The sequence below is a fragment of the Drosophila biarmipes genome, chromosome 3R, assembly GCF_025231255.1.
Source record: "Drosophila biarmipes strain raj3 chromosome 3R, RU_DBia_V1.1, whole genome shotgun sequence".
NCBI lineage: Eukaryota > Metazoa > Arthropoda > Insecta > Diptera > Drosophilidae > Drosophila > Drosophila biarmipes.
Window position 1 is genome coordinate 6,652,042 of NC_066616.1, and position 26,500 is coordinate 6,678,541.

At 43.1% G+C, this 26,500-nt stretch overlaps 8 protein-coding genes across 10 annotated transcripts; 2 read left to right on the top strand and 6 right to left on the bottom strand.

The window, feature by feature from the left end:
* Positions 1-429: 429 nt before the first annotated feature.
* On the bottom strand, positions 430-5,208 carry LOC108027009 (esterase B1). Its single transcript, XM_044090882.2, has 6 exons — positions 5,053-5,208; positions 2,543-2,855; positions 1,905-2,055; positions 1,283-1,846; positions 1,050-1,219; positions 430-995 (listed from the first exon to the last, which is right to left on the bottom strand). Exons 1-6 carry the CDS (start codon positions 5,097-5,099, stop codon positions 522-524), a joined length of 1,719 nt encoding a protein of 572 aa, XP_043946817.1. The 5' UTR covers positions 5,100-5,208; the 3' UTR covers positions 430-521.
* Positions 5,209-6,156: 948 nt separating this feature from the next.
* Positions 6,157-11,018, bottom strand: LOC122817764 (esterase B1). The gene is made up of 3 exons (XM_044090883.2): positions 10,607-11,018; positions 6,821-7,696; positions 6,157-6,737 (listed from the first exon to the last, which is right to left on the bottom strand). Exons 1-3 carry the CDS (start codon positions 10,988-10,990, stop codon positions 6,291-6,293), a joined length of 1,707 nt encoding a protein of 568 aa, XP_043946818.1. The 5' UTR covers positions 10,991-11,018; the 3' UTR covers positions 6,157-6,290.
* LOC108027280 (esterase B1) lies at positions 8,327-10,590 on the top strand. 2 transcript variants are annotated; one of them, XM_050888559.1, is made up of 4 exons: positions 8,327-8,346; positions 8,394-8,679; positions 8,842-8,992; positions 9,157-10,590. In XM_050888559.1, the coding sequence occupies exons 1-4, from the start codon at positions 8,333-8,335 to the stop codon at positions 10,332-10,334; spliced, it is 1,629 nt and encodes a 542-aa protein (XP_050744516.1). In that variant the 5' UTR covers positions 8,327-8,332; the 3' UTR covers positions 10,335-10,590. The 2 variants fall into 2 exon arrangements, with proteins under 2 accessions (XP_050744516.1, XP_016954147.1); XM_017098658.3 differs by having other exon boundaries at positions 8,328-8,346; positions 8,403-8,679.
* A 64-nt stretch (positions 11,019-11,082) lies between the features above and the next one.
* LOC108027103 (reticulon-1-A) lies at positions 11,083-12,218 on the bottom strand. The gene is made up of 2 exons (XM_017098320.3): positions 11,661-12,218; positions 11,083-11,492 (listed from the first exon to the last, which is right to left on the bottom strand). Exons 1-2 carry the CDS (start codon positions 12,133-12,135, stop codon positions 11,179-11,181), a joined length of 789 nt encoding a protein of 262 aa, XP_016953809.1. The 5' UTR covers positions 12,136-12,218; the 3' UTR covers positions 11,083-11,178.
* A 649-nt stretch (positions 12,219-12,867) lies between these two features.
* Positions 12,868-14,829, top strand: LOC108027149 (tubulin alpha-3 chain). Its single transcript, XM_017098371.3, has one exon. The coding sequence runs from the start codon at positions 13,352-13,354 to the stop codon at positions 14,702-14,704; it is 1,353 nt and encodes a 450-aa protein (XP_016953860.1). The 5' UTR covers positions 12,868-13,351; the 3' UTR covers positions 14,705-14,829.
* Positions 14,830-15,426: 597 nt separating this feature from the next.
* LOC108027148 (esterase B1) lies at positions 15,427-20,379 on the bottom strand. 2 transcript variants are annotated; one of them, XM_017098369.3, is made up of 5 exons: positions 20,288-20,379; positions 19,956-20,229; positions 18,559-18,709; positions 17,524-18,257; positions 15,427-16,046 (listed from the first exon to the last, which is right to left on the bottom strand). In XM_017098369.3, the coding sequence occupies exons 1-5, from the start codon at positions 20,296-20,298 to the stop codon at positions 15,594-15,596; spliced, it is 1,623 nt and encodes a 540-aa protein (XP_016953858.1). In that variant the 5' UTR covers positions 20,299-20,379; the 3' UTR covers positions 15,427-15,593. The 2 variants fall into 2 exon arrangements, with proteins under 2 accessions (XP_016953858.1, XP_050744517.1); XM_050888560.1 differs by lacking the exon at positions 20,288-20,379 and having other exon boundaries at positions 18,559-18,725; positions 19,956-19,996.
* A 490-nt stretch (positions 20,380-20,869) lies between these two features.
* Positions 20,870-22,767, bottom strand: LOC108027147 (esterase B1). Its single transcript, XM_017098367.3, has 4 exons — positions 22,753-22,767; positions 22,419-22,695; positions 22,216-22,363; positions 20,870-22,141 (listed from the first exon to the last, which is right to left on the bottom strand). Exons 1-4 carry the CDS (start codon positions 22,764-22,766, stop codon positions 20,955-20,957), a joined length of 1,626 nt encoding a protein of 541 aa, XP_016953856.1. The 5' UTR covers position 22,767; the 3' UTR covers positions 20,870-20,954.
* Positions 22,768-23,263: 496 nt separating this feature from the next.
* Positions 23,264-26,470, bottom strand: LOC108027146 (esterase B1). The gene is given in 4 exon segments (XM_017098366.3): positions 23,264-23,927; positions 24,200-25,099; positions 25,734-25,998; positions 26,057-26,470. Coding segments are annotated over 4 exon segments (1,632 nt in total). The 5' UTR covers positions 26,065-26,470; the 3' UTR covers positions 23,264-23,468.
* Between the last annotated feature and the right edge of the window lie 30 nt (positions 26,471-26,500).

Here is a 26,500-nt window from a genome sequence, read left to right on the forward strand (position 1 = left end):
GAATTATCGTAAATGTGAATAGAGTTGATCCAAGTCAAAAAAGTGTCCTTTTGCCGGCTTTAAATTTTAAATTTACGAAACAAATATATCATACTCATATCATATTCAACATATGTTCTCGCAAGATGAAATTTCCATCTTTTATATTCTGAGCAATGAAAAACACATCATGGTGTTCCCTAAATTCTTTAAAGTTTGTTCCATTTTAAAAAATTTGGAAAATTTTTCTTTTTTTGAGTATATACAATTCAACTCGAAAAATATTTTCGAAACATTTTTAAAATGTGCTTTCTCGTGAATTCTTCAGTAGTTTTAAGGTATGAAAAGAGATATACAATATGTTTATAAATTAAATTAGTAATCCATGGATGTGACAACAAGGAAACAAATGTTTATCGTACTTATGCGAATATTCAATATCAACAGTAATCTCATTGAACAAGCAAAAGATATAATATATTTCATAAAGCATTTGGTCCTATATACACTGTCAACATGATTATCTAGATGTACAGTTTTCCTTAGAACAATAAATCCTTGTTGTCATCATAAAGGCTTTTCCAAGCTTTCAATTTGGACCACTCGGGCAGTTCAATGACCTTCAGGTCATCACTAATGTTGAGGCACTTGATGACCTCGTCCGCCTTTCGAACAGGCTCTATGGTCAGAGTGTCCATTCCGTTGATCTTCTCGCTGTAGGGATTTCCAGTGGCCGCAAACTGGGTCCAGATTCCCACAGTGCGCTCGATGTTTCGGTACTCGCGGCTTTCCTTGGGCAATCGCCGGGCCAGCAGACTCGCGAACTGGTAGGCCAAGTCGTCGGCGTGGCTCACTCCCTTGACCCCACGTCCCATTCGCATAATGCGGTAGGGGAAGATGATCTCCTCGGAGTCGAAATCAAAGCGGTAGAAATATACAGGGGCTCCGGCGGCGTGGGCGTGACGGGAGTGGACCACTCTCAGGGCAGGAAACACAAAGTAGTAAATAGAGCAGAGCTGCAATGTTACGAAAATGTTAATTGAAAGTCAAAATTATTGGAAAGCACTCACATCCATGTAGTTATCTGGGGTACTTTCTGGACCTGTGCGATGAGCATCGCGAATCTTCACACTCCACGATTCCAGCTTCTCCTTGCTCGGCTCCGTGGCCAGCAGCTCCCTAGGAATGAAAGGAGTGCCAGCATCCACCTGCTGCACCACCTGTGGCAACATCTTGACCTCTGCGAATTACAATTTATATTTTAGTTTATTTTAATCAAGTAAGCTATTTATAGTCCACTCACCCGGCAACCACAGCAGTCCCTCGTAGGAGGTGTTGCCTATCATTATGGGAATGGAGTTGCTCCAGGCGGTCTTCATCATCTCCTTTGGCGGCTTGGGTATCACGCACTCGGGCGTCGAGAATGGTTCCAGAGAGGGCCCGAAGGCAAACATAATCTTGTTCGTGCGATCCTCCAGGGTCAGTACATTTTCCTCGACGCGTATGAGATCCTTGGCCTTCACGGCCTGCAGGAACTCCAGCACATCCTTGTCGTTGTCCTCGCCCTTGTAGCCGACCAGCTTGGCTATCCTGTAGGGATTGTGGGTGATGTCGCCGTTGTAGGCCCAAGGACAAATGGCACTGCCCGACTGCAGGATACCGCGATGGAACAGTCCCTGGGTCTGATCGGTGATCATCATGTAATGGGTCGACGCACCTCCTGCACTTTCTCCGAAAACGGTGATGCAGTTGGGATCTCCCCCGAAACTGGCGATGTTGTTCTTGATCCACTTGAGGGCCAACACCTGATCCTTGAGGCCAGCGTTTCCAGGTACATTTAGCTCCGGGGACTTTAGGCTCATGAAACCTATGTATTGAAATAAAAACACTTAGCAAAATTATTTTCCACAAGCTATCAAGCATACCCAAAGCTCCAAGACGATATTGTATGGTGACGAGGATAACATCCTCCTTCATGAAGTAGTCCGGGCCATACCATTCCCGATTGGCCTCGCCAATGATGAAGCCACCCCCGTGGATCCAAACCATAACCGGACGGGGCTTATCAGGCTTCACCTTAAATGGGAGAATAGTCAAAAAAGTTGGTCAACATGTAGGAAATGTTTTCTCTCAAAAAAATAAGAGATTAAATTCAAAACCTCTAAAGATTTAAAATGCTATTCCTATAAATTTTGTTTGCCATATCAGAGAGTTATCTTTAAACTTTGAGCTCACATTCTATCTCTAAAGATAACACAGTTTTATCTTCACTCTTTAATCTTTAAAAGAATATTATATTTCATCCTGAATCAAGGTGGAATCAAAATTAAGCAGAGTTGAGGCTTTAATAATTTTTTTAATTAGTTATTGTAAATGTCTATTTTAAACACCATAATCACAGTTCATGTAACAAGATGTAGTCATTCGACTTAGAGAAAATGTTGTTATACACATACACAAAAAGGTAAAAATGCATTTCAATATAAAATATTAGGATGTGATCACTTACTAAGTAAAGAAGGTAAGTATTTGAAAAATTGTGTGGCTTGTTATTCATACTCACATTGTTGGTGAAAACATTAAGGTAGAGGCAGTCCTCGGATCCCTCGACCTTATCGAATACGAACTGCACCTGGACGGCCTTATCCTTGGGCTGGCTACAGTCCCGAACTCCCTCCCAGGGGGTGGGTCTCTGCGGTGCCTTGAACCGCAACTCGCCCACTGGCGGCTGGGCGTAGGGGATACCCTCGAAGCTGAAGTAGGGCACATCGTAGAGCGACAATCGCTTGACACCCCGCACTTTTCCGTACTCCGTCTCCGCAACTACGGTCTCGTTGGTGGACTGGCGATACTGCTGGACTTTGTGCTCGATGGTTCTGCAATTGCACGGTGGTACACATAATTACCATAACAATATTGGGCTCGGCTAGCACCCGGATAATTTGATATTTTTGTCACAAAGTCAATTATTTTAATTCATGCCAGTGGGCAGACTGCATGCATTGCATTAAATTTAAATTGTTTTGCTGCTGTTCGTAGCATCCCGACCATCCCGACCATCCCAGACCATCGCTACACTTCACAATCCATTTCTCAGCTGCATGGAAACACTTAGAAAAATGATTGTTAGTTTTAAATTTTAAAAAGTGTAATTGCAGAGATTGGAAATATTTGTAGACTTTAAGAGGCACCATTAAATTCAAAAGTTCTTTAAGCTGAGTTTTTTTTAATTGGTGTTAATTAAAATTATTAGAAGTTCGTAAGCAGGTCTTGGTCCATCTTAAACTATCTTAAATCCAGCTTTATGTTTGGCAGTTTAGAGCAAGCTATACAGACTTATCCCAATATTTTTATGAACATTTATAATTTTGTTGGAAGTTTTTTATTAATTTTTTTAGGACAAAATATCCGTTTTGTTGAGTGCACACGTAGCCATAGTTGCCGGCTCAGCCAGAGAACCAGGTTCAGGTGGTTCAGTCGACCGTTTGGTCCACCTGCTAACCAGGCACGTCTGTCAGTGATAGATTAACACAGTCCTCTGCTTCTGCTGAGGACCAGTGGAGCAGTAGGTACTCAAAAATTAAGGCCCAGCATGCTCTTATGTCAGTTGAGGTTAAAGTGCAGACTTCCCCTGGACGTTTGTTAATAAACATTAAGTTGTGGTCATAGTCTTGTGAATATATAATGAGCATGGACAATTGTTCTGTCTTATCAGCAGCTGTCAGTTTGTTATCACAGGCCACGCTCTTAAGTAAATTATTTATTTTATTTCCCTTTAAAAATAACTAATCAGAAAGGTCTTTTATAGTCGGGTCTGTTGACGTATAAAAATACACAATAATATAAAATACCTTGCTGGGAATTAATTGAGTTGTGTGTATTTATTCTATAAAATATTAATCACGATGATAATGTGAAAAATGGCCGATAATCATTCTGAGCCCTACACAGACTTTTAATTGCATTACATTGAGGCAACAAAATGAAATCACACCTATTTAGCTGTCATCGTGATAAAATTTTAATTTGCCAATTACAGACCATAGATTTAAGGGAAATGCCGTGAATCGAGGTGAAACTGAAAATATTTCTACCAATAGACTTCACTATCAAGGTTAATGCGTGATAAGAACCGGACCAGAGTATGATGACTTTGAAAATAAAACTATTATCATTGCATCCACAACAAGCTGAAGTCAATATTAAATTAATGTTATCATTTATTGACAAGCTACTCGTTTTCTAAGTTTAAGGGTGCAGTAATAATTATTTATTTTACAGATGCTTGGCACCGTGGAATTATGCAGTCAGTTACCCAGCTGTTTACATCACAAATCAAAGTGCCCAACCTTTTTCCTTATATCAATTTAATAGCTAGCCATGAAGTTACGGGTTTATGTGGTAATAAATACAAAATATCTTTTACTTGATACTGATTAGGCAATAAAAGCATATTTATGATTTCAATCGATTAATGGTAACAAGTGACAGTTTTATAGCCCCAACAAAAACTTTTTCGTGAGGGTATGTAAAAACTTTTTCAGTTAATGTTTTGCTGAGATACAATGTTAAAAAATAAATTGCAAATACATTATTTCTTTGTAAGCATTAAACGAATGTTTGGATATAATAACAAATGATGCAAATATTACCACTGGCACTTTTGCATTCGATTGGTATTTCGCAATGTTGTTCAATAAATTAAATGGTATCTGCTTTCATCGATGTTCTCTGATGACCTTACCCACCTATATTCATCACGATTGCGTAACTCTTTAAAATCTAATCTTTTGGCTGCAAAGCTGCCTCAATTAGAACGCCGAAATTAATAATTCCTGCCATCCACAGAATTAGTCATGCCTGACAGTGAAGAACCGAAATTACTACAAAAAAGGCAAAAAGAGCTGAGCAAACAAAAAACCCGAAACACGAATCGCCACAACTGACAAAGCTCGCCACAACAAAGGCACCCACAACAACAGTAATCGAAAGTATTGAAAGAACACTCTCCGGCATTAATAAGCTGTAATTTAATAAATAATTCCCGGCATTAAGGTCAACGGCGAAACTTACTTGAGGCGCCAGCGCAGGCGCTCCACAAAGCCGAGGTTCTTGTTCATATCGAATAGCTAGTGCTCGCCAGATGCGATCCGATCGATTCGCTGTACTCAGATGTGGCCACGAGCTGCGGACTGTATCGCGCCAGCGCCGAACCGAAACTGAAATTAAAAACACACTTTTTCACATCGGACTCCAGCGGCGGGGCTTCCAGCAAAAAGCGCGCAAAATAGGCGAAAACAAGTGAAAAAATTATAGACAAAATATACTACATTAACACAAATATCAGAATACAAATTACTCGAGAAGAAGAGCGTCGAGAGCGCTGGAGAGAGAACAAAGAATACAAAAAATGGTATTTCAAGTGCGAGCCGAGATAAACAGAATAACTGATATAGCCGCCACCGATCATCGAGCGTGGGCTGTCGGGTGGAACTTGGGCGCGGGGCGTGGCAACACCTCCTAGCGAATGCATAATTAATGAGCACTGCGAAAAAGAACATAGTTCAAGCCGGACTGAACGAAGTTATTTAAGATGATAAGTACCTGAATCTCGTGACGTAGTATCTTCGAGATACAAAAGCACCCCTGCTACCAAGAAGCCAGATACAGTATTTATTTGCCTTTCCTAACCAAGTACTCCCCACCATTAGCTGGGCTTTAGTATCTCCTAAGTATCTAAGTATCTGGAACTATTAGCCCAGCTATCCCAAAACTACTTATCCCCAAGTGAGGGGGAAAAGGGGGAGGGCCGCCCACTGAGTGGGTCAACAACATTTTGATCGCGCCGGCAAAACTACTGTAAACAAACTGATGCGATTTGTTTTTGTTTACAGCGCCACCAAGCTTTTCGTTGGACTGGGGCGTTGCCTAAAAGCTTTCGATCAGCCTAGCCGCCGAAAAGCTTTACAGTGGGCCAAATCAATTTCGATCGTTAAAACACTACGTTTAAAATAGAACAGTTTTGAAGTCAAGGATCTTAGATCTTATTATTCATTAAAAATATAAAATAGCTTTAGGCAAAGTGAATAATTTTGTGCATTGACGGAATAGTATTAATTATAAAAACTAAACTCCTTTTAACTTGCTTAGGTAACATTAATACAATCCTTAAAAAAATACTTTTCAAATTATTTTTATAAGTTAAACCACTAAACGTGCAAAGGTTTTTTAAATTATTTTTTTTGTAATACATTTGCATGGTAGTTACAAAAATTATAGCAAAATATACTTTCAGTCCCAAATTGCCTGTACTACTTCGCATTACTATATAGCCGATTCCACACTTCCAGACCTTCCTTTTCGAATTGCGTTACACACTCCGCCTCCTGTGCAATATTTAAGACCTTAAACGGGGACTTTGGGGAGACGGGTAGCCACTGATCCGGTCCCGACTCCGGACAGTTGGGATCCCCGGTCCTGGCAAAGGTCGTCAATATGCCCATCATTCGCTGGATGGTCAGGTATTCCGCGGAGTCAAAAGGCTGCCTCATTTGGCCCTGCTTGTGGAAAATGTAGCCCAAGTCGTCCGCATGACAAACTCCGCGCTTGATGTCATCGCCGCACAGCTGGTTTCGCATCAGATTCAACTTTGGCGAGTCGAAATCGAACCGGTATAGATAGGTTGGTGCTTGGGCGTGGGATAATCTGGAGAGGACCGCTCTGTGGATGCCGTGCCAGAATAGCTTGTAGCTGAAGATCTGAAGAGCAAAGAAAGGTTTAGTTTGATTGTTGTACTAATCTTTAAATGCCGAATAAAATAGTTGTATAGCATAATCCTCACATCTAGGATCTGTGTGATATTGCACTTGGTGATTCCCCGGGGTCCGTAGTGATGCTTCACCAGCACTTCCGCGGCGGAGACGCGCTCCTCGGGACTCATCGATTGATACAGCTCGTGGGGCAGGACCATCGCCGGTTCCGCTTTGAGCAGATCCAGCATGTATCCATTGTCCAGGCGGCAAAAGGGATAGCACACCAGGCCCTCGAAGGAAGTGCCGCCCAGCAGCAGAGGCACTTGGCAGGACCACGCCTTCTTCATTAGCTGCTCGAAGGGGGCTTGAATGAGGCCTCCTACGACGGGAACAAAGGGGTTGAGAAACCCAAAGCAGCGATCGCGCGGTGAGATGAAGTCGTGACCCATCAGCTTTTCTGCTTTCACGCTTCGCAGGAAAGTCAGCACGGAGGACTCCTCCACGGGTCCTTGATACCCTGCAGCCATGGCCAGGCGGCAGAACAAACTCTCTCTTTCGGGCGCATCCACCCAGGGACTTAGCATCGAACCAGACATCATGATGGCCTTGTGGAAGAGACCCTTCGCCTGAGGCAGACACATCATAAAGTGTACCGAGGCAGCCCCGGCACTCTCACCAAAAAGGGTAATGTTCTCCGGATCTCCGTTGAAGTTCCGGATGTGCTGGCGAACCCATTGAAGAGCTAGCAGCTGGTCCTGAAGTCCCGCATTGCCCGGAACATTCGACTCGCCACTCGGCATGCTCAGAAATCCCAGGGAGCAGAGGCGATAGTTGAATAGCACGTACACCACATCCTTGCTCATCAGATAGTCCGGGCCGTATTTACCTCTTATAGCGCCGCCCGTGCGAAATCCTCCGCCGTAGATGTACACCATTACGGGCAGGGGTCTCTGCGATTCATCAAACTGGGGGGCATTGGATTAGGTTTCTGAATATTTAATCTACAAAAATTAACATAATGAAATGCTTTTTGAAAATAAATAGAAGAAATCGCAACTTCTTCTCACCTTTCAAGTGTATTTATATTTATTATCACTCTACTTTATTAACTTGAGCGTAAGTCTCCAAAATCGCGACCAAAATGGTTTTAAGTGTAAAACCATGGGAGAGCTTAAGTTGTCAAGACTATTAATATATATAAAATAAAAAAAAATAAATATAGTCAAGCGGTTTTAAGAACTGAAACTCTTTAAGAGAGTTAGTATTAGGATTTTCAATAACGTGAAGAAATCGGATGCCATTTACGAAGTGAAAATCTGAAGAGCCATATGCCCTTTATAGTAGAACGGCGTCCTAAATATCAGTCGGCAAAACACGGAACCTAACGATTACAATCAGTTAGTAGAGGGTATGTGGTAGTCGGCACTATTCTAAAGCAGAAAAACTACTAAGATTAAAACAGAATTCTCTAGTTGATATAGATGCCATTTGCCGTCGTAAAATATGTTTGTTTCCAGCTTGATAAGCAGCTACTATCTCGCAGCAGTTTGGTCTCTACTTATTTCGGCTCATTCTACGTTTTTTACTATTCGAGATCGGAGATGTCTCCCAATTAGTAGGAAAATTGTTCAGGTCGAAAAAATGTTCTCGTAATTTGCATAGTACTTGCAGTGATGAAACTGCGCCGGTGGTGCAGACGACACATGGAAAAGTGCGGGGAACACTACTGAAAGGGATCTATGAAGATCTATTCTACGCTTTTGATGGCATTCCCTATGCTGCTCCTCCGCTCGGAAATCTGCGCTTCAGGGAGCCGCTTGATATTAAACCGTGGGAAGGCACTCGAGATTGCTCCAAGCCGCTTAGCAAGTGCATCCAAGTGAGCTCCTATACGAAGTTGGTTGAGGGCTCCGAGGATTGCTTGTACTTAAATGTGTCAACTAAAACGGTGAGTTTAGTATCCAAAGTTAGACCAACTTTTTTATATTATTCTTAGGTGTTGAGCAACATTAAGAATAGAGTCTAATCTTCGTAGCTTTTGTTTTAAAATAAACATAATATTATTGACCCATATTTTCAATAACCAAATCCAACACCGATGTTTACTCAGCTGCTCAGCGAAAAGCTATTGCCGGTTATGGTTTTTATCCATGGTGGGGTATTTAAGGGCGGCGACTGCTCGAGACGAGCCTGGGGCCCGGATTATATAATGCGAGAGGATGTAATTCACGTGAGCATCGGCCATCGCCTGGGACCTTTAGGTGAGTTTGAATTTCTCTCATTTCATAAGAATTAAAGTCCATCTGCTTCGAAATGGAAACCCTATAGAAAATGTGTCTTTCTGTCAATTTTGGTTTTCTTGCATGTTTTGAAAAAAGACATTTCAATTTTGTTCATCAAGTTAACCTTTTAATTTGAATTTTAGGCTTCGCCAGCTTTGCGGATCCCTCTCTAAAAATTCCTGGCAACGCTGGCCTTAAAGATATAATCATGGCTCTCCATTGGGTAAAGGCGAATGCCTCCAACTTTAATGGTGACCCCGATAGAATTACCATCTTTGGGCATAGTTCGGGCAGTGTGTTATGTCAAATGTTGCTGGCCAGTCCACAAACGGAAGGACTCTTCCACAAGGCCATTCTTATGGCGGGCTTTTCAATGAAAGTGAACCGATTGCCTCAATTGGAATACCGTCTGGCCAAGCACTTGGGATACGAGGGACAGAATGTTGATAGCCAGGTTCTAGAGTTCCTCCATAGGGCAGACCCTCATCTGCTCGTTTCTGCGGACTTTCTCACTCCTGCGGAGAAGGGGTATGATCTTATGGCGTTCAAGCCAAACATAGAGAGCTATGTGACTCCAAATGCTGTTCTTTTGGCGGAGCCCATTGAACTGCAAAGGAACTCTTGGAGCAATCGAATTCCCATAATTTTGGGGGCCAATAAAGATGAAGGATTAGGTAGTGTGACAAATTTTAAAACCGATCCCAAGATTTTGCAGATGTTCCAGGAATATCCCGAGCGGGTGCTTCCCTATGACCTCAAGCACCTCTGCGACTCCGCCCAGAGGCGTGAGCTGGGACTTAAGACGCTGGAGTATTTCTGCAAGGCCCGTGGTGAATACCTGAACTTGGAGCACTTTGATCCCTTGGTAGAGATCTACACGCACAATACTTTCCATTCCCTGGACCGACTCGTCAAAGCTAGATTGGCTTTCGGCCAGGCACCGACGTATGTCTACCGATTTGCTTTCGATTCGCCGGACTTCAACTTCTACCGGATTCGATACTTGGGAAAGGAGCAGCGTGGAGTTACGCATGTGGATGAACTAGGCTATATATTTGTACTACCGGCCACCTTTAAATTAGACAAGTCACGGCCGGAGTTCTCCACGATTTGTAGAATGGTATCAATGCTGGTGCACTTCGCAGCCACCTCGGATCCCAACTCTCCCCTCACTAAGCCTCTTGTGGATTGGAAGCCTGCAGGCTCTGGAACCCGAATGGTTCTCAACATCACCGAGGAACTTAAGTTTATTCCCCTCTCCATGCCTAAACTTCAGTTTCACGATGACTTGTTTAAGCAGGCTGGAGTGGCACTTTTTTAGGTGGGTTCACCTTTAACCCTTAAACAAACCTAATCGTGGGAGGGACAAGCCCCAACTCTTGAAGAACCTTGGGGTGTAATAAAAGACACAATTAATTACACAGACACAAATAATTAACACCATGTTTAAAAACAATTTAGATTTTTTTCAAACTAATCTTCCAAGTTTTATAACAGTCAATATTCGTATTCTGGAAATTTCTAGCACACCCTTATGTAGCGTTTCTTCCAATAAATGACTAGATATTCACAAATTATGTCTGCATTACTCACATGTTTGGTGTACACATTTAGGTACAGGCAATCCTCGCTGCCGATGACTTTTCCCGTCCGCCTATCCATCTGCAAGGGAATGGGGCCCTCCTGCCTGGCATCCAGCTCCGAAAGCCACCTATCCGCTGGTTGAGATGCCACGAAGCGGAGCTGCCCAAGAGGAGGCTTGGCGAAGGGAATTCCCTCGAAACTGTAGAACACATCCCCGTAGATACCGCTCTGCCGGCGACCTTTCACTCTCCCCACCGACAGCTCGACGACCTTGGAGTCCTGCTCACCGGGTGAGGGGCAGGTAATTCGCCTGGTGCCATTGCCACAACGCGGGTTGAGGAATCGAAGACATTTGATGCCGCATCGACTACTCGGCTGGTAGAGCTTCCACATGTCATAATCGGGTGCTTTGCAATGATTTTTGGAGAAAAGTAGACTCGATGAAGGGTCCCCCTGAATCAATTTGAACAAATAAGGCCGATGAATGAAACTTTTTTGATTGCCAACTGAGTGGAACACCAATTTTTAATTCCACAAAACAAATTTTGAGCAATAACACCAGATAACTAATAACTTTGAATTTAAAGCACCTCGACGGGCAACTCCTGGTGCTCGCAGTCGCGGCAACGACATCCTTTGCGGTGCTCTGCCTCTAGAAGATCAAGAAGCTGCTCATTATCGCATACTTTATACAGCATGCTGCCCTCATTGGAATCCTGATTCTCATATAGTGACTGCGTTGGATATACTTCTTCAACGTATTCCGACTTTTCGCCCTTAGTTTCCGGTGTATCATCCTCCTTCTGCTTGCACTTGCGGAACTTCCGCACCTGGACATCAATTATTGGCTTGTACGATGCGTAAAGTTTTGGTAGGGTGAAAATAAACACGTGTCCTAAAAAATATTATTTATTATAACTAGAACTAGGTGCCTTATATATAGTGTATTCTAAATAATGCATATTTTCAATGGCAATTAGAAGGTGATAAATATATATTTTGATTTCAAAAATTGTATTGCGTATAATTTAAATTGAAATGCAGTTAATAAAATTCTACATACCTATAAGTATCAAAGTTAGCCCGTTGAAACAATCGCCAAGCAAATTAATACCACAGAGCAATACGAACAACTTTAGGGAATCCTCCAACTTCTCAACCAGAAACAATCCCATCATGCGGTTTAAAATTGAGTTCAGATAATGAACGGCCTTCCCGGCAAGTCTAATAGCGTCCTCCCGGGGAATTTCGATTTTCACTTGAGCATACAAACGTAAGCTCTGATCATGGCTTCCCTCCTTCTTCCAAGCCTTCAGGAGCTGCATCAAGAGGCGGTGACCGAAGGCAGCTAGGAGTATAGTAATTCCCGCCATGCTAACTACACTGATCACCGAGTGGACCGTAACGTCCAGCAGCAGGAGCAGAATGCTCGTGAAGACGATCAGTGTTATCCGGCAATTACGCCACAGCAACAGGTCCTTCAGACTTAGCAACAACTGGCTGGAGTCGTCATCCTTCTTTAAAATTCTTGAATCCATATTTTAAAATTTCAGATTTGCCTTTAGGGGTACTGCCGACAATCTAAGATTACGATTTGGAGTTTCAGAAGGGAACACTTTTTCAAAGGCCACCGGATAGACAGAAAAAAATATTTACATTAAACTTAAAGATATATATTTTTATTATATTTGATTTTCTTTATTGTAATACTCCGTTTTCAACAGCACGGTAAATTGACATATACCACATAAAGGTAAGCAAAAGTATATATATAAGTAGTTTTTCTTTGAACGATTTTCCTTGTTTTTAACAAATTGTTTAGGACTCATTCTAAACCAATGAGCATAATTTCAAAATTACACCAGGTTCGCGCGCACCTAATCGATAAGTGCGCCGAGTGGATCGATAACTGCGCAGCTCTGCAACACCCTGAAGAAGTTCTGGGAACAAAATACTAAAATATTAAAATATGCATCCATTTTGCCCAAGACAAATAACATATTCCGTTTTATCAGACTATGATCGATTTGTTTAAACTGATGAAGAAAAAACTTTTCTGTATCGCTAAATATTAAATGAGTAAGATATCGGTTTGATATCCGTTTTCCATTCTTACCCAGATTTTTATTTTTTGAACTGCGTTTTTCACAAATACCGATTACACAGCTGTAAATGCGATAAAAAACAAATTAATTCATATCCAAATATTAAAACTAAAATAAATGTAAAACTGTTATAATTTGGTATTTTTGTGGGTGCGGTGGTAATTTTCCGCGGCACGGTCACACCTGTCCAACCAACAAGCGTGCTTGTGCTGATAAAATTTACTGATCTTAACTTGGGTAAATAGCGCCAATACAACCGCATCTGAGCGCTCTTGTTGATTGTAAAACAATCTTGGCATAGAGCTAGCAATGTTTTGTAGAAAACAAAGTCGAGCCCAAGCCGAATTCAAACAAACCAATCTAAACTCGGCCTGACAGGGGTTTTCGTGCCACCAGAGCAAATCGATTGGTAAAACGCGTTTTATTATCTAATATCCGAACAAATTGTGAAGTTTATTTTCGTGAAACCCAGAGCTACGTGCGTCTGTTGACAATCCATTCTCGGGCATTCCAACGTATACGCTCGCAGAGTCGGACCCGAAATCGTAGCTCTACACTTTTTCGTTGATTTTTTGTAGTCGCGTGTGAGAAACTGTAACTAGATACTGTCAACCAGAAACCAGAAGCCAGTTTCCCGGTAAAAATCAATATGCGTGAATGTATCTCCATCCACGTGGGCCAGGCGGGAGTCCAGATTGGAAACGCCTGCTGGGAGCTCTACTGTCTGGAGCACGGCATCCAGCCCGATGGCCAGATGCCCTCCGACAAGTCGGTGGGCGGGGGTGATGACTCGTTCAACACCTTCTTCAGCGAGACCGGAGCCGGAAAGCATGTGCCCCGCGCCGTGTTCGTGGACCTGGAGCCCACCGTTGTGGACGAGGTCCGTACCGGCACCTACCGCCAGCTGTTCCACCCGGAGCAACTAATCACCGGCAAGGAGGACGCCGCTAACAACTACGCCCGCGGGCACTACACTATCGGCAAGGAGATCGTCGATCTGGTTCTGGACAGGATCCGCAAGCTGGCCGATCAGTGCACTGGTCTGCAGGGCTTCCTCATCTTCCACTCGTTCGGCGGTGGTACTGGTTCCGGGTTCACCTCCCTGCTCATGGAGCGCCTCTCCGTGGACTACGGCAAGAAGTCCAAGCTGGAGTTCGCTGTGTACCCCGCTCCCCAGGTGTCCACCGCCGTAGTGGAGCCCTACAACTCCATCCTGACCACGCACACCACCCTCGAGCACTCCGATTGCGCCTTCATGGTGGACAACGAGGCCATCTACGACATATGCCGACGCAATCTGGACATCGAGCGGCCCACATACACCAACCTCAATCGTTTGATTGGCCAGATCGTTTCCTCGATCACCGCCTCCCTGCGGTTCGATGGAGCCCTCAACGTGGACCTCACCGAGTTCCAGACCAACCTGGTGCCCTACCCTCGTATTCACTTCCCGCTGGTCACCTACGCCCCGGTCATCTCGGCCGAGAAGGCCTACCACGAGCAGCTCTCCGTAGCCGAGATCACCAACGCCTGCTTCGAGCCGGCCAACCAGATGGTCAAGGTGGATCCTCGGCACGGCAAGTACATGGCCTGCTGCATGCTGTACCGCGGTGACGTGGTGCCCAAGGACGTGAACGCGGCCATCGCCACCATCAAGACGAAGCGTACCATCCAGTTCGTAGACTGGTGCCCCACCGGCTTCAAGGTGGGCATCAACTATCAGCCACCGACTGTGGTCCCCGGCGGAGATCTGGCCAAGGTGCAGCGCGCCGTGTGCATGCTGTCCAACACCACGGCCATTGCCGAGGCCTGGGCCCGTCTGGACCACAAGTTCGATCTGATGTATGCCAAGAGGGCCTTCGTCCACTGGTATGTCGGCGAGGGCATGGAGGAGGGCGAGTTCTCAGAGGCCCGTGAGGATCTGGCTGCTCTGGAGAAGGACTACGAGGAGGTCGGCATGGACTCTGGCGACGGCGAGGGCGAAGGTGCTGAGGAGTACTAGAGTGTATTGTCGGATCCCTCGAAAACGCAGTTTATTTTCACACGCTCCCGCTCGGATATGTAAATTCTCTGCGATATTGTAAAGCGAACAAACAAAAAAATAAAAAAACACAAGAAACCCATTAAGTATTTTCTTTATCCTGCGGTTAGGATAATATTCAATTCTTATATTACCTATATTTAAGATAAATCGCAAAAAACAAACTCTTTAATATCAATTGCCATTGGTTTACGTCTTTAGTGTAAGCTGCCGTCGGCTGAAGTGTGTTATTAATCTAAGTTGTTCATAATTTCACAGTCTGAAGGACCCAGATACAGAAAGGTAACATCATTCCGAAAGGTCACATCTTTGGAATATATTTATCTTCGACCAGATTTCGGACCCCGCTACCTGGGAAAGGGCTACTCGATTTTATGCGAATCTTCACAGTTTTCTGTTGGAAACGGATTCTGAGAAGGGATTTGGTAAACGTGGAGATTATGATTGGTAAGGCCTTTACTAGTTATTCTTTACATTCACACATGTCGTGTACACGGAGCATGCCCGAGATGAATGTGTTCCAAAGTGACAACCCTTAATGCGCCTAACGTATTGCAATGGTACAAAGGTCGACATCAGAAATATTTAAGCCATATTAGTAAAGACATTTAATATCATTTTCTATGAACACATTGTTATTTTAAAATCCCGCTTTAAAATAAAATCAGTTTTAAAAAAAAATGGAAATTTAAACGTAATATGTTTTATTATAATTGCAGAATGTCCATATGTGTAATATACAAGAGAATATATTATTGTTGAACTGACCGGTAATTATATAAATTATCATGCCAAGGCCAAAAGACCAATATCGATAGTGATTTTCACGAACATAATATGGTGTTTAAGGTCAGATCAATTGATCCGGACTGTAAATGCCATCCCAAATTTGAAGTTTTTCATACTCTGGCAAGTCAATTATCTTTACATCATAACTTATATTAATTATTTGCTTGGGATTATCCTTGGTTGATGGTTTCCATTCTATATGGCCTATTTCGTTGCAATTGGGATTGGAGGACGCTGCGAATGCTGTCCAAATGCCAATCATCCTTTCGATGTTGCGATATTCGGCAGATGACTTCTCTAGTTTCCAAGATCCCGAGTTTCGGAACAAATAGCTGAGGTCATCGGCATGGGCCACTCCAGACTTTATAATATCCCCACAGAACTTAGCACGATAGAAGTTGTAGTTCGGAGAATCGAAGTCGAAGCGGTAGTAGTACGTTGGTGCCTTCGCATACGCGAGTCTTGCGCTCAAAGTGCGGTGAAAACCATGCCAAAAGTTTTTATACGAATAATACTGGAAAAACAAATGAAGCATAACTAAGTAATCCCACAAGACCTCTATTTGTATATTTACGAGGTGTGTTTAAAAAGTAAGATGACTTGAAATTTCACGGGCAACATATTTTCGATTATCGATTTTTTTTTGTTATGTTGGTACACTCTTCCCTAACATCTGTACCAAGTTTCAATTGAATCCGCTTTTTTGTTTAGTTGTGAGAGGCGTAAAGGTAACAAGTTGTTTTGCGTGCTCAGCGATTTTTTGCTATCGAAAAATATGGATCAAAGGATTTGCATTAAATTTTGTGTACAACATAAAAATAAAGTGCTCCGAAACACTTGAAATGTTGACAGTGGCATACGGTGAAACTGTTCTGAGTAAAAAAAATGTTTACAAGTGGTACAGACTCTTCCAAGATGGCCGGGAAGATGCCAATGACGAGCCTCGCTCTGGACGCCCAAGCACGTCAACAACTGATGAAAACGTTCAAGCAGTGAAGAAAATTGTTTTGGGAAATCGTCGAATCACTATCAGAGAAGTTGCTGAAGATGTCGGTACATTGCTTGGCTCGTGCCATGAAATTTTTTCAAACGTTTTGGGCATGAGTCGTGTGTCAGCGAAGTTTGTTCCAAAATTGCTGAATTTTGACCAAAAGAACCGTCGCATGAGCATAGCTCAAGAGCTGTTGGATGACGTCAACGACGACCCAGATTTACTCAAAAGGGTCATAACTGGTGACGAATCATGGGTATATGGTTATAATATCGAAACCAAAGCCCAATCGTCACAATCGAAGAGCCCAGGTGAGCCAAGACCGAAAAAAGCACGCCCAGTTCGATCAAATGTCAATGTTTGGATCACTGTATTCTTCGATTACCATGGCGTGGTGCATCAGGAGTTCTTACCATATGGTCGTAAGGTCAATAAACAGTATTATCTGGAAGTTATGCGCTGTTTGCGAAAAGCAATACGAAAGAAACGTCCAGAAATGTGGAAAAACAATTCATGGCTTTTGCATCACGATAATGCCCCTGCTCACTCATCTTTGCTTGTGAGAGATTTTTTGGACAAAAACAACACCACAATAATGCCTCAGCCACCATATTCACCGGATTTGGCCCCATGTGACTTTTTCTTGTTCCCAAAACTAAAGAGACCTATGAAAGGACTGAGATTTGCAACGATTGAAGAGATAAAGACTGCATGGCTGGAAGAGTTGAAGGCTATATCGAAAAGTGCTTATGGGAAGTTCTTTGAGGATTGGAAAAACCGTTGGCATAAGTGTATTGTAACTGAGGGGGATTACTTTAAAGGGGACAACATTAATATTGTCACCTTACTTTTTGAACACACCTCGTATAACTCAAATTTGTATATCTATTGTAGTGCAGGCAGGGGAATTAAATTATATTTTTTCTGCAAGGGTGTAATTTCGAAATATTTCGTAGGCAGTCAAGTGTATTTTGAGAAAGATTATTTTACATTCACTCACCTCTAGCATATTCATCAAAAGCTCCGAACTGGGAGGGGCATCACCGAAATAGGTTCTGATCAGACGACGCCCATATTCCAGATTCTGCTTCTCGCTGTTGACCTCACGGACCTCCAGAGGCACCATCCTCAGGGGATCCTGATTTAGACTGTCCAATGCCTTAAGATTGGCGGAAACGTCAGGATACATAAAAAGACCCTCGAATGAAGTTCCCCCCAGCATGATAGGTATATTGTTGGACCACGCATCGCGGGCCATTTCGACGGGCGGCTTGGGAATCACACAATCCTCACCCACATACGACTCCACAGTGGGTCCAAAGGTCCAAATCAACCCGTTCCTTCGGTGTTCCGGTGTTAAGACATTGTGGTTTACAAGATCTGTAGCAGGAACACCCAGAAGGTGTTCCAAAACCTTGGCGTCGTTGTTTTGGCCGGTGAAACCGCACTGCTGCGCCAGGCGGTAAGCAAAGTCCTCACTCGGGGTATCGGACCAGATATTGTGCACTGTTCCCGACATGACAATAGCCTTGTGAAACATACCCTCGGTCTGATTCGTGCACATCATAAAGTGGGTGGAGCATCCACCGGCACTATTGCCGAAAACCGTAATGTTATTAGAATCGCCATTGAAGTTGGAAATGTGCTCCTTGACCCACTTGATAGCCAGCACCTGATCCTTAAGTCCGGCATTTCCAGGAACCTTCAGACTGCTATCCTTGAGGGAAAGAAATCCTGGCAGGATAATCAGAGGGTAAATTCGTTTTTAGTAGATGTTTCCATGAAAAATATAATATAGAAATAAATTGTACATTTTACTATACTGTTAAGAAATTTAATAGAATTAAATGTTTTATATAAAATTTTAATATTTTAGTCCATTATTATTAATTAATAAATGTGATAAGCCTTTTCGACAATAAAACTACATTAAAATTTGAAATTTTAAAAACAAAAATAACGGTAAATGACTTAAATCAAGTGCTTCAACTTCGAAGGTAAGATATCCACAATCTACAAACATTGACCGACTTACCCAAACAATCCACACGATAGTTTAGGATTACCAGAACCACATCTTTGGTCATGAAGTAGTCGGGGCCGTAGAGTTCACGGGTGGCCTCACCCACGGTGAAGGCCCCGCCGTAAATGTACACCATTACCGGCAATGGCTTCTCACTCCTCAGCTGCAAAAGATACTAGCTACCAGTTGTCACGAACGATAGGGTGAGATATCATCACAAGTAAGTACACATACGCATAAGTATTTAATCTTATTAAGCAAATAAAGTCCTTCTTGAGTTTAAAAGCTAAATGTAACTATTTTTAATATTTATACCCTTGCAGAGGGTAAAATGATTTCAGTCAGAAGTTTGCAACGCAGTGAAGGAGACGTTTCCGACCCCGTAAAGTATATATATTCTTGATCTAGCCATGTCCGTCTGTGCGTCCGCCTGTCCGTCCGTTTCTACGCAAACTAGTCACTCAGTTTTAAAGCTATCGGGCTGAATCTTTCCCAACAGTATTCTTGCTATTGCAGGTAGTATCTAAGTCGGAACCAGCCAGATCGGACAACTATATCTTATAGCTCCCATAGGAACTATCGGGGAAAAAAATAAAAAAAATTATTTCTTTGGTGTTTTACATATTACCTCCCTCGCTTGGAAATAACATCTTTTGATTAGTTTTGAATTTCATATAGCTGCCATAGAAACGATCGAAAAATTAGTCGGAAAAAATAAAAAATTAGATCTTTGGTGTTTTTTAACATATAACGTCCTACCCTTGAAAATAACACTTTTTATTTAGTTTTGAATTTCGTATTGAATTTTATCAAAATCGGACGACTATATCATGTAGCTGCCATAGGAACAATCGAAAAATTTGTGGGAAAATAATATACAAAACTTTCATATTTGGTGTTTTTTAACATATAACCTCCTACCCTCGGGAATAACATTCTTGAATTAGTTCTGAATTTCGAATTAAATTTGATCAAAATCGGACGGCTTTATCATCTAGCTGTCATAGGAAAGATCCGAAAATTGGTGGGAAAATAATGTCAAACAAATTATATCTTCGGTGTTTTTTTTTCACATATTATTGTAAAATATTGGTACTATAATTTTCTACATTTTTAAGAATTTCGTATTAAAATTAATAAAAATCGGACGACTCTAACATATAGCTGTCCAAGAAAGGGTCAGAGAAATAATGAAATAATTTTTTTAAGCCATTATTTTTCTAACTGCAAGGGTATACAAACTTCGGCTTGGCGAAGCTAACTTCCTTTCTTGTTTTTCAATGTTTTAAACATATATAACAGAACAACATGTAGAACAGGACTTAAGACCGGGTAAAGCGTGTATCTTTTCTGGACTCTACCCAATTTAATTTTCTGTGTATTTTTACGTTCACCACCACTTTACTGACCTGCTTGGAGTAAACGTTCAGATACAAACAGTCCTCGGTCCCTTTTATAGCCCTGGTCATTAAGTTCTTCTGGGTTGGCTTCTCCGCGTAATGGGTGCAATCCAGAACTCCGCTCCATGGTTCTGCCGGCACTGGCGCCCTGAATCTCAATTCTCCCAGTGGGGGCTTCGCAAAAGGAATCTTTTCGAAGCTATAGTAGGTGTCATCGTATAGACTAAGGCGCTTGACGCCCTTAATTTGACCCAACGGGAGAGTAAGCTCGCATGTTTCCAATCTGTGTTAACAGTATTCGATTAGTAAAATATTGGGACTTCCTACTTATAAAAACTCACCCGTCCGTCATTGTTTCCGTCCGTTTGATGCGCGTGCCAGCAGTCGAATGAATTAAAAGTAATAAGTGTGCAAAGTCAAAGCCAATGCAACAAAAAAGTTCAGGCCCCCACAGAGGGGGCTGAAAAAACATGTGTGGCGATCGAGCTTTCGCACCCATCTGGCAGAAATTGTGGTGACATCTTGTCATCTAATGGTGTGCATTTCCAAAGGCTTCTCAACAAAGCAACAACAAATCATATTTAAAACTAAAAGCAAAGTTCAATAAACAAATAAACTTAGAAAAACACAAACCGTGTGTACTTTTTAAATATTTGTATTAAACATTTACCTTATTTCTTGAACGATGCAGATGATATAACAATGTCGACTTAACGTTATTAATTTTGCATAATTTAACATAGTTAAGTCAAATTGATTTCGAAATAGAGAGGTGTAAAGAAGGCCGGCAATCAAACCGAATTCATTTCAGCTCTGCATCACGTCTTCTATTTGGGGAAACGGACCATTCTGGATTCAAAGGCTTGGTTTCCTTTATGGAACCACCAGGTATCCATTCAGTAAAAAGCAAATAATGAAAGAAATAATTTTTCAGAAAAAAAAGATCCAGGTTTGAAAGTTTTTATTAAAACAGATAAAGTTCGCTTTCAAGAAATCAGATGGGACTTCTTAAAATAAAGGCACTCCGGCCATTTCGTATAGTCGATCGAAGAACTTTAGCTTTGGCATTTCCGGCTGAGGAACACACTTCAATTCTTCGCTGATGTTGAGAGCCAATCGTTTTCCAAATCTGATGACCGGTTTCCATTCCACAAGAGGTTTTGTGAGTGGACCATTGGGATCCGAGGTGGCGGCGAATTGCACAAACATGTCCACCATCCGACAGATGGCTGTGTATTCTGGCCGGGATTTGTCCAATTTAAAGGTTGCTGGGAGCACAAAGATGTAGCCCAGCTCGTCTACGTGAGTGACTCCTCGCTGCTCCTTTCCCATAAAGCGAATCCGGTAAAAGTTGAAGTCCGGTGAATCGAAATCGAAGCGGTAAAGGTACGTGGCTGCCTGGCTATAGGTCAGTCTGGATTGGATTAAACGATCGATGGCGTGCACAAAGGCGTGGTTGTAGAGGTCCACTAACGCGTTTGTGTGGTCCAAGGTCAACTCATGTCCATGAACCTGGCAGAAGTGGTGGATCAGCGCCTGACCCAACTGTCGCCGCTGGCCGGGATCACAGCGGCACCTCAGGGTCCAAGGCAGAACGCGCTCTGGATTTTGCTGAAAGGCCTTTAGCCAAGAAGGGTTCATTTGCAAAAAATTTATGGTGGTTAGACCCTCGCCACTGTTGGCGCCCAAAATAATTGGAATCCGATTGCTCCACGAAGTCCGCTGCAGGTCAATGGGTTCCGCCAGCAGAACAGCATTTGGAGTGCCATAGCACTCTACGCTAGGTCTGAAGGGCATAATGTGACCTTGAGCCTTCTCCAGGGGCGTGAAGAAGTCAGCAGAGACAAGCAGTTGGGGATCTGCTTTCAAGAGGAAGTCCAAAACCTGGCTATCGATATTCTCTCCCTCGTATCCCAAATGTTTGGCCAGGCGGAATTCCACTTGGGGCATGCGATTCACTTCCATGGAAACCCCCGCCAAAAGAATGGCCTTGTGGAATAGACCTTCTGATCGGGGACTGGCCAGCAGGAGCTGAACAATCATGCTGCCTGAGCTGTGTCCAAAAATAGTAATCCTATCAGGGTCACCATTGAAGTTGGCAGCATTAGCCTTGATCCATTGGAGAGCGAGGATAATGTCCTTGAGACCGGCGTTGCCGGGAACTTCCAGTGAAGGGTCCGCGAAACTCAGAAAGCCTGGGAAAGGATTAAGGCAATGAATTAAATACATATTGTTTGATTCGTGCTCATTTTGTTTCATTAAAACTCACCCAAGGGTCCCAGACGATGCCCGATGCTAATATAGACTATGTCTTCTTTCATAAGGTAGTCCGGACCCCAGGCATGTCTCGATGAGTCCCCGCCCTTGAAAGCGCCTCCATGAATATAAACCATCACGGGCATTGGTTCGCCGACAAGCTAATAAACAGGCCAGATTTAGAAAGCTATATCAATTCATACGTGTATCACTCACAGTTTTCGCAGAAACGTTCAAGTAGAGACAGTCTTCGGAGCCCTCCACCAACTTGGTGTAGGAGCTGACCTGGAGGCACTTGTCCGACGGCTTGGAGCAGTCTCGAATCCCATGCCATGGCTTGAGATCATGCGGCTCCTTAAAGCGCAGGGTCCCAAGGGGAGGAACAGCATATGGAATGCCATCAAAGGCGTAGAATGGATCTTCATAGATCCCCTTAAGGAGTGTTCCCCGCACTTTTCCATGCGTAGTCTGCACTACCGGCGAACTTTCGGTGCTAAAATGGATTAAAATGGGTATATGCAATGGACTTTGGCGAAGAGAATTCTCTTACTAGTCGTGCGTCATCTCCGATCACCAGCAGACTCAAGCGTTAACTGACTTCTCCCGTTAATAATCACTATCGATAGCCGTGGCTTATCATCCCAAAAATACTCGGACCGTTCTCGTATCTCAAACACTGGTAAATTTGCTGCACATAAACAAGGTGACGGAAGCCATGAAAAGTAGGCTATCTAGAACGGTTTTTAAGAAAATGCCGGGAGTGGATGACCTTCGGGGAAATAATATAAATTGTGTGGGTGAGAATAGATTATCTTCCTATAAATGGTATTGGTAACTAAATGCAAATGAATGCTAATAGAGACATATTTCAATTGGGAAGTAAACTTTAAATTCATGTTATCTCAAACATATAATCTTTTCAAAAAATTATAAAAATTAAAATAAATATACCTATATATCAAATTTTAAGAAATAAGTAACCATATTATAATTGGTAAGGCGAGGGAATACATTTTAGACTGAACTGATACGTGCTAAATATGCATTTAGTCGGCCAGCAGTGTATTTAAGTTTTGTTCAACTTTAGTTGTATTTATTTCTTTTAGGTATTTTCTAAAGGCAGTTCTTTAATTTTAAAATTATTTACAGATTTTTTAATTTAACCCGTTCGGCTATTCCCCTGTTTGCCCCACATACGTAAGAAGAAATTTGATCAACATTTTTAAAAATATAATTGGAATACACTGGGAATTTCGCACAATTAACCTAGTCCGATGATTGACAGACACTCTCCCAGACCCTCAGCTTCTGCAGCTCGGGCAGTTCCATCAGCTTAATGTTGTCCGAGATGTTGAGGCACTCCAAGGCCGAGTTGCTGTTCAGGGGCTTCCATTCCTTGGCCCGCGGAAGCTGGTCCATGATAAGCTTGCAATTGGGATTTGAGGTCCTCGAAAAGCTTGTCACCATGTCAATCATCCTCTCGATAGTCAGGAACTCGGGCGTGTGCTTGTCCAGCTTCCAGGAGAAGTCGCCGTACCACAGATAGGAGTGATCGTCGACGTGGGCCACTCCGCGCAGCTTGTCGCCGCAGTACTTCAGTCGCTGGTGATTGAACGTGGGCGAGTCGAAGTCGAAGCGGTACAAATAGGTCGGCGCTCTGGAGCTGCTCAGGCGGGACTTGAGCGTTTTCAGGATGGGATGCCAGAAGACCTTGTAGCTGGCGTACTGAAATAAATATTTAAGTAATTTAATGAAATTGTTTGCCTATATGGTACGCATTTTATATTTTGGATGGGTAAGGGATAGGGATAGCACTTAAATACAGATTCCTTTAAATCTGACTTTATTCTAGCGATAAAAAGAAGACGTTTTTGGCAGCAATAATTCATTCAAATGACTTTGTCCAGAAATATAAATTTGTTTCCTTAGGGATGAATATGAATTCTTAAAAGCGAAGGGATGATGAACTCGTAAATAGCATGTTTTTGAGTACTCACCTCGCAATAAGCCTTTAAGGATTCCGGCGACATGGACGAGGGGTCGCTTCCGCCGAAGTGGGTCTCCTGGAGTCGGTGTCCCAGATGCCGGGCCAGTGCATTAGGCAAATTGCGCTTCACATCCAGAGGCAGCATGTGCTCCGGTTCCTTCTTTAGGCTGGTCAGCAGGTAGGGAGCCATTTGCACCCGGGCGTACATCAGCAGTCCTTCGAAGGAAGTGCCGCTCATCAGCACCGGAATCCGGTTGCCCCAGGCCTTGTCCAGCAGTTGCTGCGGATGCTTGGGCAGCACACAGTGCTCCGTGTTGTATGGCTCCACCATGGGTCCGAACTGGAAGAAGCAGTCGTCCAGGTGCTCTGCCTCGCTGAGTAGATATGGTCGAACGAGTTTCTCCCCCGGCAAACTCTGCAGGTGGTTCAAGACCATGGCATCGGTCACATGCTCGGCACCTTCCAACCCCAAGTTGGCAGCCAAGCGATGCGGCAGATTCTTGATGGGACAGAGGGCCCAGGAGCAGAGGACATTGCCTGACTGCATGATGGCCTTCTAAAACAGTCCCTCAGCCTTTGGGTTCAGCATTAGATAATGGACCGAGGCAGCTCCCGCACTCTCCCCGAAGGCGGTCACGTTTTTGGGATCTGCATTGAAGTTCGCCGCGTTCTCCTTGATCCACTGCAACGCCAGCAGCTGATCCTTGAGGCCAGCGTTTCCGGGCACTCCGACAGCGGGGTCGTTCAGGCTCAGGAATCCCAGGGGACCCACGCGATAGGAAACCGTCACTACGACCACATCGCGCATCATGAAGTAGTCTGGACTATGCAGCTCGGTGGTGGGGTCACCCTTCTCGAAACCACCGCCAAAAAAGTAGACAATCAGCGGCAGAGGGCTTTCCGAGTTGAGCTATTAAAAGAAGTTAAGCAATTAGCAAAAATATATTGGAAATAGTTGCCTGTAAGAGGTACACGGAGGGGGTGTTATAAACAAAGATTATTAATAATCTTCCGTTTAAAATGTTTTTTTTTTATTATTTGTTTAAAAAAAAACCTTTGCCAATATTAATAAAATTTCAAAATAAAAAATACGCATACGTAATGTATTTACATAAACTATTGCTTTTTGTTGGTTATAAAAAATAAAAATACTCTGCTTTCTGTTTTTGCTGTATAGTGTGGTTATCTTAAAAAATAAAAGGGTTTACTCTATGGTATAGTCTTATCTGAACAAATCGCTCCAACAGCTGGCTTCAAAACTGATATAAAACTTTGCACTCCAACAAGCGCAGCAGCATGACTCAGCTTATGACTATACTCGTATACGGCTGAACTTATCTTAATAAATAAAATTTCCACTGCCTATTCCTAGTCTGTTCGAAGTTGGGTCACTAATAAAGGACTCTCTCTGAATTCGAAATGAGAACACATTTGTATAATCTAATACCCTAGTTTTAAATTAACTTGTGCTTCAATACAACCAACTATGTAAACTCCTAGCGACACACAGGTGGTTTGTAGAATAGCTACCGAGACAGTGGTACCTCCTTAGCGTAGACATTCAGGTGCAGGCAGTCCTCGACGCCCTCCAGCTGCTTGGTGTAGTGGTTGAACTGGAGGGGCTTCTCCCCCTTCTGCGTACAATCCAGCGGCTGAGTCCAGGGCTCCACGGGCAGTGGGGCCATGAAGCGGAGCGGACCCAGCGGCGGCTTCGCGTACGGAATCCGCTCGAAGCTGACGTACTCGTCGCCATACACACCTGTGCACCGCTTTCCGCGCACCGGTCCGCTGCTCGTGTTCACCTGTGGGCTGGAAGACCCGCATAAGTAATTTCTCGGCGAAGTGTTCTCGGATTGCGCGACCTCACCTCTCCATACTTCACAGTCAAATGCTCGCTCCTCACTCGGCACTTTTTATCGAGCAGTAGAAAAGCATGTATTGCCCTTTTAATCGCGCAAAACAAAAAAGCAACAAATGTTCTGAGACAGCTGATTTTCAGTTTGCTTTGGTAGCTTTTCTGTTTTCTATTTGTTGTTTGGGCTGCTGCCTATTCCCAGCTGAGTTCGCTGATAACAGAAAGGTCTACAGAAAAGCTCCTTCGCGTACAGCGATGATCAGTTAACAGGGACAGTCGCGGTCGGTTAAAGTGAGTATGTAAGCGTGTTGTTGTATAGTATTAATGTACGTATCTGAAAGATGTCAATTCCTTAAGCTTTGAATATTGTTTCCGCTTAATACAAGCTTACAAGCCTTACCGCTTTAGCTGCATTGTCACAAAAAAATATAGTGAAGAAATAAACTCCTTATAAAG